This window comes from Pseudophryne corroboree, chromosome 5 (assembly GCF_028390025.1).
Source record: "Pseudophryne corroboree isolate aPseCor3 chromosome 5, aPseCor3.hap2, whole genome shotgun sequence".
NCBI classification, from domain to species: Eukaryota; Metazoa; Chordata; class Amphibia; order Anura; family Myobatrachidae; genus Pseudophryne; species Pseudophryne corroboree.
Genome location: NC_086448.1, coordinates 787271202 through 787281263, shown reverse-complemented (window position 1 = coordinate 787281263; position 10062 = coordinate 787271202). Strand labels below are relative to the sequence as shown.

The following is a 10062-nucleotide window of genomic DNA, read 5'->3' as shown; positions in this document are numbered from 1 at the left end:
ACGCGCTTTACAGAGAACATTTAGCCAGTCACATCAGTCCCTGCCCAGTGAAGCTCACAATTAGCATATAATATGCGCATACATTAAAATTTTTTGTAATATTGCTTATCGAGTTGATCTTTATGGAAGTTATTGTTATGCACACCAGTGCCTGCAGGAAAGTACTAGTGTCAGAACTGTTATGCACTCCAGTGTCTGCAGGAATGTACTGGTGTTTGAACTGTTATGCAAAACAAATGGACTCACAGACAAACTGGGGAATATGACATAACGTACACAGAAGGTGATAGGGTAACAAAATACACACACAGTGAACAGAGAAGCCCAGAGGCTAAGGAACTGGGTATCTCCCTTGTATTAGAACTGCTCAGATGTAAAAAGCAAGATGTTGTGTTTTAATACGTAGAGAACCCGAAATGCTGTTGCTAAGGGCAACAGCAAAACTCTAAAGGGTTACCAACGGGTGTGGCAGTAAACTCCTTGGTCAGAGATGGAATGATAGACACAAGGAGAGCCTCCACAATCCTGATTCTCACTTGCAGTGCACAGGTTTAAGCTTACTGCCACTAAACTGACCCCTGACACCAAGCACAGTGAGACAGGATTAGACAGGCAAGTGTTAGAATACAGCCGCAAACTTGCTAAGTTCACAGAGTAATAACAGAACCCCAGCAAGCTAAACGACTGACTCCAGTCTTACTGCTAGGTCTGGATTGGCAGAGTGTAATACCAAATCCCCAGGCCTATTTGCAGTAAGCAACAAACAAATACAAAGCTACACAGTACTGGCTAACTTTCATGAACTGACTAACCAACAGAGATTCAGCAGCATCTGCTTACCCTGAAAAGAGGCCTTATAAAGCAGGTGCTGTCCACGCCCCACTCAGACCTCACAGACTGTGAGCACAAAAACCAGCACCGGATCCCCTGCCGTGCACAGAGCCTATAACCACTGCACAGCAAAAGACCCGAACCGGAGTATCAGCTGCGCTCAGGTTACTCCACTAGCACTTGTCTCCCGGTTGCCATGACGACGTGGCAGCACAGGGCAGGAGACCCTAACAGTACCCCCCCTCTGACGAGGGGTCAAAGAACCCCTACCACCGGGTTTATCGGGGAACTGCGAGAAGAAAGAGCGTATCAGTCTGGGGGCATGAAGATCACAACTGCGCACCCACGACCGCTCCTCCGGGCCATACCCCTTCCAGTGCACCAAAAATGACAGCCGACCCCGAACCACCTTGGAGTCAAGAATCCTTTCAACAACAAACTCCCTCTGGCCACGTATCAGAAGAGGGGAAGGTCTTCCACTGGAAGAAGGATTACTAATCGCCCGTTTTAAAAGGGAACAATGAAATGTTTTATTGATACCCAAAGAACGGGGCAGATCTAACTGAAATGCCACCGGATTGATAACCCTGGTGATCTTATAAGGGCCGATGAACCGGGGCCCTAACTTATGAGATGGCTGTCTCAACTTCAAATTCTTGGTAGACAACCAGACGAAGTCTCCTAATTTGAAGCTGCAGGGTCTTTTCCGCTTATCAAAAACCCTTTTGGTCACTAATGACACAGACACAAGGGCTTTCTTCACTTTCCGCCAAATACCTCTAAGGACCGAAACCACAGAGGAACCACCAGGCGTGGAGTCCAGGGGGTCAAAAGAATTGGCCTTAGGATGATGCCCATACACACAAAGGAAGGGAGAGATCCCTGTAGCAGAGTGAGCCGCGTTGTTATAGGCAAACTCCGCCATGGACAGATGAGCAACCCAGTCAGTCTGACACTTGGAGACATAACACCTGAGGAACTGCTCCAAGGACTGGTTCACCCTTTCAGTCTGCCCATTAGACTGCGGATGGTAGCCTGACGACAAGCTGACAGAAATCTGGAGATCGGAACAAAATGCCCTCCAGAATTTGGCCACAAACTGGGATCCGCGGTCAGAGACCACATCAAATGGCAACCCGTGGAGACGCACAACATGCAGCATAAATAATTCAGACAGGCGTCTGGCTGATGGCAGCCCAACCAGTGGAACGAAGTGCGCCATCTTCGAAAACCTGTCAACGACAACCCAGATGGCTGTCATCCCCGAGGATTTGGGCAAGTCCACCACAAAATCCATTGAAATGTGGGTCCATGGCTTAGATGGGATAGAGAGTGGATGTAATGGGCCAACAGGAACCCCTCTAGGAGTCTTATTTTGGGCACAGATGTCACATGCCCGAACCCACTGATCCACATCCTTAGCCACCGAGGGCCACCACACCGCCCTAGATAGCAACTCCCGAGTTCTGGCAATACCCGGGTGACCTGCCGACTTCTTGGCATGGAATTCCAGGAACACTCGCTGTCTTAACCTAGGAGGCACAAACAAAAGACCTACCGGAAGGTCTGGAGGAGCCTGCTCCTGTGCTCTAAGGACTAATGATAAGAGGTCCTGGGTAATGCCCACTTTAATACATGATGGGGAAACAATGGGCAACGGCTCCTCGGTGGTCTCCTGGATTGGAGCAAAACTCCGCGAGAGCGCATCAGCCTTGATGTTTTTTGACCCAGGGCGATATGTTATCAAAAAATTAAAGCGAGCAAAAAACAAAGCCCATCGTGCCTGCCTGGCATTGAGACGCTTCGCTGACTCTAAATATGCCAGATTCTTATGGTCAGTGAGAATTGAGACCACAAACTTAGCCCCCTCAAGCCAGTGTCTCCACTCCTCGAGTGCATCCTTAATAGCCAACAATTCCCGGTTACCCACGTCATAATTCATCTCGGCAGGCGAAAATTTACGGGAAAAGTAAGCACAGGGATGAAGGCGATTATCAGACACTCCCATCTGAGAAAGCACTGCCCCAATACCCATCTCAGAGGCATCCACCTCCACCACAAAAGGACGCTCTGGATCTGGGTGTCGCAGCACCTTGGCCGAAACAAATGCCCTTTTGAGACGGGCAAAAGCCGCTTTAGCCTCACAAGACCAGTGAGCAACATCCGCCCCTTTCTTAGTGAGTGCCACCAAGGGCGCCACTATAGACGAAAATCCAGCGATAAATCGTCTATAAAAATTCGCAAAGCCCAGGAAACGCTGAAGCGCCTTCAAACTAGTGGGCTGCACCCAATCCAGAACTGCCTGTACCTTGGAACCCTCCATTTGGAAACCTTCTGGGGAGATAATATATCCTAGAAATGCGATTTGCTGAACTTCAAATTCGCACTTCTCCAGCTTCGCCCCAAGCCGGTGGTCTCTGAGTTTCTGGAGGACTAAGCGTACATGCTTCCGATGTTCCTCCAGGGAATGGGAGAAGATTAGGATGTCATCTAAGTATACAACTAAGAATCTATCCAAATATTCCCTGAGCACATCATTCATGAAATCCTGGAAGACTGCCGGGGCATTACAGAGCCCAAAAGGCATCACCAAATATTCATAATGCCCTGAGTGGGTATTAAAGGCAGTCTTCCATTCATCCCCCTCTCTTATTCGGATTAGATTGTACGCACCGCGTAGGTCAATCTTAGAAAAAATGGTGGCAGTACGAAGCTGGTCAAACAAGACCGAAATGAGAGGCAGTGGGTATGAGTTTTTAATCGTGATACGGTTCAATTCCCTGAAGTCGATGCAGGGTCGCAACGAACCGTCCTTTTTACCCACGAAGAAGAACCCCGACCCAACTGGAGACTGTGAAGGTCTGATAAATCCCTTAGCCAAGTTCTCCTGAATGTACTCTGCCATAGCCTGAGTCTCAGGACGTGACAGGGAGTACAACCTGCTCTTGGGAAGCTTAGCATTTGGCAACAAATCAATGGCACAGTCATAGGGGCGATGGGGAGGTAGTACCTCTGCAACTTTTTTGGAGAACACGTCCGCAAAATCTGCATAACACCCTGGCAATCCTGGCAAACTTAGCTGCGAGAGCCTGACTGGAAGGCTCAAGCAACTCCTGAAACAATCAGTACCCCAACTAAGAATCTCCCCAGAGACCCAGTCAAATTGAGGATTGTGGGCCCTTAACCAGGGTAACCCCAACACCAATGGGGCAAAAGTACAGACAGTCACATAAAAGGACAATTTTTCAGAGTGTGTGGCTCCAGTAAACAAAGAAATCTGGCTAGTGCAAGAGGTAATTTTACCTTGGGATAATGGTTCCCCGTTTAACCCACAAATCTCAATTTCCGATGCCAAGGGTACTAAGGGAACAGAGTGTTTTAGGGCGAATTGGCGGTCCATAAAAACCCCGTCGGCCCCACTGTCCACAAAGGCCTCAGTCTTGACAGTTTGACCGAGGATCTTCAAGGTCACCGGAATGATAAAAGTCTTCTTGGGAAATTCTGACTTCTGGCCTGACAGGATATTTCCCATCACCCTCAGGCCCTGAAGTTTTCCGGCTTTTCTGGGCATGATACTACCACATGACCTTTATTCCCACAGTACAAACACAACCCCTGCTGTCTCCTCCGCGTCTTCTCACGCGAGGAGAGGCGGGTAGCCCCAATCTGCATAGGCTCCTCAGAAAATTCCTCAGAGTCTGAGGTTCCCTTGGGAAGGAAGGAAATCTCAGTCTCCCTTTCAAGCCTACGCTCTCTCAGCCGTCTATCCACCCGGATGGATAACTGCATGAGCTGATCCAAGCTATCAGGCAAGGGATATTGTACCAGTTGGTCCTTTATCTGGTTAGAAAGACCTCTTCGGTACTGGTGTCTCAGGGCTGGGTCATTCCACTGGGTATCATGGGCCAACCTCCGAAACTCCGTACAGTAAACCTCAACTGGCCTTCGCCCTTGCTTAAGGATCGAAATCTGAGCCTCGGCTGAGGCCGTCTTGTCAGGGTCATCATACAACATGCCCAGTGCCGTAAAAAAAGCATCAACACTTTTAAGCGACGGACAGTCAGGCTGCAACCCATATGCCCAGACCTGTGGGTCTCCTTGTAGCAAGGAAATCACTATGCCCACCCGCTGAATCTCCGACCCAAAAGACTGAGGCCTAAGCCGGAAGTATAGCTTGCAGCTCTCCTTGAAACAAAAGAACTGCGAGCGATCTCCAGAAAAACGATCCGGGAGATTTACTTTCGGCTCCTTAACCCCTGCAGGTGCTGCTGCTGCGGGAGCTCCGCCAGCAGCCTGGGAGGTGTGCATTTTAATGGACAAATCATTAAATTGTCGAGTCAGGACCTGCACCTGATCGACCACCTGTTGCAACGTATTTTGAGGGGTATGCTCCATATTCCCACAAAATTTCAACAGGAGTATTGGGCTGCTGAATATGTTATGCACACCAGTGCCTGCAGGAAAGTACTAGTGTCAGAACTGTTATGCACTCCAGTGTCTGCAGGAATGTACTGGTGTTTGAACTGTTATGCAAAACAAATGGACTCACAGACAAACTGGGGAATATGACATAACGTACACAGAAGGTGATAGGGTAACAAAATACACACACAGTGAACAGAGAAGCCCAGAGGCTAAGGAACTGGGTATCTCCCTTGTATTAGAACTGCTCAGATGTAAAAAGCAAGATGTTGTGTTTTAATACGTAGAGAACCCGAAATGCTGTTGCTAAGGGCAACAGCAAAACCCTAAAGGGTTACCAACGGGTGTGGCAGTAAACTCCTTGGTCAGAGATGGAATGATAGACACAAGGAGAGCCTCCACAATCCTGATTCTCACTTGCAGTGCACAGGTTTAAGCTTACTGCCACTAAACTGACCCCTGACACCAAGCACAGTGAGACAGGATTAGACAGGCAAGTGTTAGAATACAGCCGCAAACTTGCTAAGTTCACAGAGTAATAACAGAACCCCAGCAAGCTAAACGACTGACTCCAGTCTTACTGCTAGGTCTGGATTGGCAGAGTGTAATACCAAATCCCCAGGCCTATTTGCAGTAAGCAACAAACAAATACAAAGCTACACAGTACTGGCTAACTTTCATGAACTGACTAACCAACAGAGATTCAGCAGCATCTGCTTACCCTGAAAAGAGGCCTTATAAAGCAGGTGCTGTCCACGCCCCACTCAGACCTCACAGACTGTGAGCACAAAAACCAGCACCGGATCCCCTGCCGTGCACAGAGCCTATAACCACTGCACAGCAAAAGACCCGAACCGGAGTATCAGCTGCGCTCAGGTTACTCCACTAGCACTTGTCTCCCGGTTGCCATGACGACGTGGCAGCACAGGGCAGGAGACCCTAACAGTTATTGGTCTCCTTTATGTGTTCCTTGGACCTCAAAGTTGGGTCTTCTTCAGAAAATTAACTATCCACCAATGTCTCCTCCTAAATTGCTTTGTTCCTGCAAGTAAACCCTTGCACCTAAAGCACCAAATAAAAAAGTCCCACTCATTGTATGTTATAATGACTTTTTCTTAAAAAAGAAAAAAAAATCTTAAACACTCTTGCTTAATATTCACTTTTTATGTGCACTCACAATAGATGTTATCAGCAAGTCCACATCACCCCGTGCGCGGTTGTGAGCTTCTGGTGAATATGTGCGTCACCTTTGTTGTTCAGCTACCTTTAGCTATCCAACGCGTTGCTGTAGTTTGTGTGAATTATCCTTTAAATGCTCCTCTCATTTAACAAGGAGCCTTGCATAGACTTTGAGGATTAATTTAATAGGTGAAGATAGTTACATTAGGACTGATGCAGCAAATGAATAGTTACCATCAATGTGCCAGCTGAAAATTACAATATTCTGTACAGTAGGTCCCCTAATGACACATTGCAGTAAATGGGAAACACGAACGCTGCTTCAGATTATGGGTGCCAAGTTCTCCATTTACTACAACTGTCACTTCATTATTCTGCCACCAATTACTGTAGAACATCCTTAAGAACATAACATGTTTAATATATTTTATCATTTATTCGCCAAGGACTATTCAATCAAATCATTAATAATTGATGGCAATAAGGAATTATCTGTTACCTTTATTTGATGTTTACATTTGACTTTTCACATTCTTTTTTTTAAATTTTTTTTAAATTTGGTTTATGCTACTATTAATACATTTCTGCTAGAAAATTCTTTTTTTTAATCTAGTTTTTTAATTTGTGCATTGACGCTGGTGCGTGACTGCAGCGCCAATGGAAATCTTCTGGACCCTTGTATTAGGCAGTGTATCAAAGTATGTGGGGGCGTGGCTACACACATTTGTGCCGCTCACTCAAGGGGGTGTGGTCACACCAGTTGGGGGCCTGGTTGTACCCACCTCCCCACTTTCTTGCCCCCCACCCCACATGACTTATTGTCCATTGAATGTTCTTATCCAAAAATGTTTGGTCAGCTCCTCCCATCGTAAGAAACAAAAATATGCTAATCTTTTATGAGATGGATAGATAATGGGCAGCACAGTTGGTGTAATGGTTAGCATTACTACCTCGTAGTACTGAGGTCTTGGGTTCAATTGCCTCAACGTCCCTGTGTGACATTTGTATACTCTACCTGTGTTTGTGTGGGCTTCCTACCACAATCCCAAAAATATACTGGTAGGTCAATTGTCTCTCAACAGAAACTAACCGTAGTGTATATGTGTGTGTACATGTGGTAGTGGATATAGATTGTAAGCTCCACTGGGGCAGAATGGTCAATTTTTTTCTGTAAAGCGCTGCGGTATATGTGAACTCTATATAAATGACTGTTAATAATAATAGTGTGTCTTACTTCACTTTTCCAATCATTGATAATAAAATAATCAATAATTCATGTTCTATTTTCTAGATGCCCCGAAAGTCTTCGGCCTGAGACCATGAGGCCGTGTTTGTTGCCCTGTCGCAAAGACTGTATTGTTACCCCCTACAGTGACTGGACGCCATGCCCCACTTCTTGTCAAGAAGGTAAAACTTAGAAAAACATGTTGATAATTTTGATTATTTTTTTTTTGTTATTGTTAGATTTAAAGAAAATAATAGTCTGAAGCCATGATTACACAACACACAGCTGGGAATGATCAATGAGACGTGTATAAATATATTTAACAAATTGGATGTATCATTTCTGTTTCATACAAAGGATAAAGTTTTGACACATCTGGAAGCATTCTAGTGCTCTGATTGGCTACAGGGTTAGTCTACATTAGTTCTATGACCATCCAAAGATTGATTGGCGACAATTGGTCTACTTTTGTGAACGTTCTTATATCCTGATTGGCTACAGGATAGACTAATTATGTGAACATTCTAATGGTCTGATTAGCTACCGGTTGATATAGATCTACGAACATTATAATGTTCTGATTGGATATAGTTTTATTTAACCACATGAACATTCTAATGCTCTGATTGGCTACAAGATAGCCAAAATCTGTGAATGTTCTTAAGCTCTGATTGGGTATAAGTTAGTCTAGTCTAGTGAATGTTTTAATTTTCAGTCAATAAAATGGTTATAACCCGCCTATTCATTGGCGTATCTATAATGGGTGCAGTGTGTGTGATGTCCAGGGGGCCAACACCGCACACGTTGCACCCTCCAGAGTCCTGCGCCGATGTTACCGGCGCTGTTAAAACCCTGTTAAAATGGCTCAGCAGCCATTTTCATGGAGTCCTGCGCATGCACAGTAGAGAAATCACTGTGAAAATGGCCGCCGCAACATTTTCCTGGTGATCTGCACATGCGAAGTAGAGTCTGAGCCCTCTACGGCACTCCTTGCAGAGAGGAGGTGGCCCAAACGGAGGAGGCTGGGCTCGGGCCACCTCCTCTCTTAAAGCGCCGCTGCGCCTATTTCAAAGTGGAGAAATGGGAATAATAAATGTTAGGAATAAAGGATAAGAGTTATAATTCTATGCAGAGAAATACCTTCATTCCTCCTCCAGCAGTTACTGTAAAAGTTATAAATAAATCTATTACCGGCACTTGTCGTGATTTTAAATATGATATACTCTGCGGCTGCCATATATCTTTCATTTATGGATGTCAAAGTGCAGCTTATACAGAGAATTGTGCTTTTGGTTTCTACAGCGTTTAATAAATTAATCATCTTAAAAGTACTTGCACAGAAATTATCACCTTGGTCCTAGACCACGGAAGTCCTAAAATGTCCTAAAATGTCAAATGCGCCTATACGCAACAATGGTTTTCCAGATGTCAGCATTTTAGAAAATTATATAATCAAGTAAATGCTTCTCCGTCCCCTCACTAAAGTCATTTATAAAATTGTTGTCATTGCCGAGTAAAGTGATTAATCTGAATTGTGCCTTCACTGACGCTGATCACTGCCTGAACTTGTGACCTAAATACGAGTTTCAGCAGGGGATGCAGTGACGCCGCACCGCTGACATAACCATCAGATATAGGTCACAGCTGACTTGTGTCAGGTGTAGTACTGTACATACAATTCGAGAGCCGGATTACGCAGTGTCATATATGTCTCACAAAGCTGTATCACGATGATTACAGAGTGAATGACTCTAACGGATATATCCAACACCTGTACTTATTACATCAGACTTCACAGGCAATTGAAGCAATCCAGTTATCAGCATTATTTGGCGAGATACATTCTAGTAAAGTGTATCTAACAGGTATCTGCAGATTAAAGAACTTTTTAGGACTTACATGGAAATATCATATGCCTGATATCAGTGCCTTGAATAGTAAAGGCAAGCTGTGACATTACAGTAGTGTAGACCCAGTCAGTGGCACCAAGAGGGGGGCAGCGGGTAATCTTTACCAAGGCCCCTTGGGTGGGACTTGGGGGGGGGGGTTCCTTCCCCGTTGCGGACAGCCACAGGTTGGGTGGGGGGAGAGGACTGGCCGCTGCTGCAGCAGCTTCGCGGCCACACGTATATTATATTTTTTTATATTTTTAAATGGAGCAGTTTAGCCACGCCTCCCTCTTTAGCCATGCCCCCTCTCATTACCGGGGCCCGGCAAAGCTGTCAGTGCCCCTAGGCCCAGCAGTCTAAAACTACTTAAAATGGTTGAGGAAGAATAGATGATAAACTATGCATCAGACAATGTTGTCATTTTCCCTAATGCAACAACTTTTTAATTATATTATTAATTTTCTACTAGTTTCACACAACAAAGTACAATTAGTAGATTTATTGGGGTCACTCCTC

The 10062-nt window shown here is 45.4% G+C and overlaps 1 protein-coding gene across 1 annotated transcript in view; it reads left to right on the top strand.

Annotated features, from left to right (window-relative positions):
- The window catches only part of THSD7A (thrombospondin type 1 domain containing 7A), a 430207-nt gene that overhangs the window by 318572 nt on the left and 101573 nt on the right, over positions 1-10062 (top strand). Inside the window, exon 10 of the mRNA XM_063924405.1 lies at positions 7724-7839. Within this exon, the coding sequence (XP_063780475.1) occupies positions 7724-7839 (116 nt within the window). The remainder of the gene's footprint in view (positions 1-7723; positions 7840-10062) is intronic.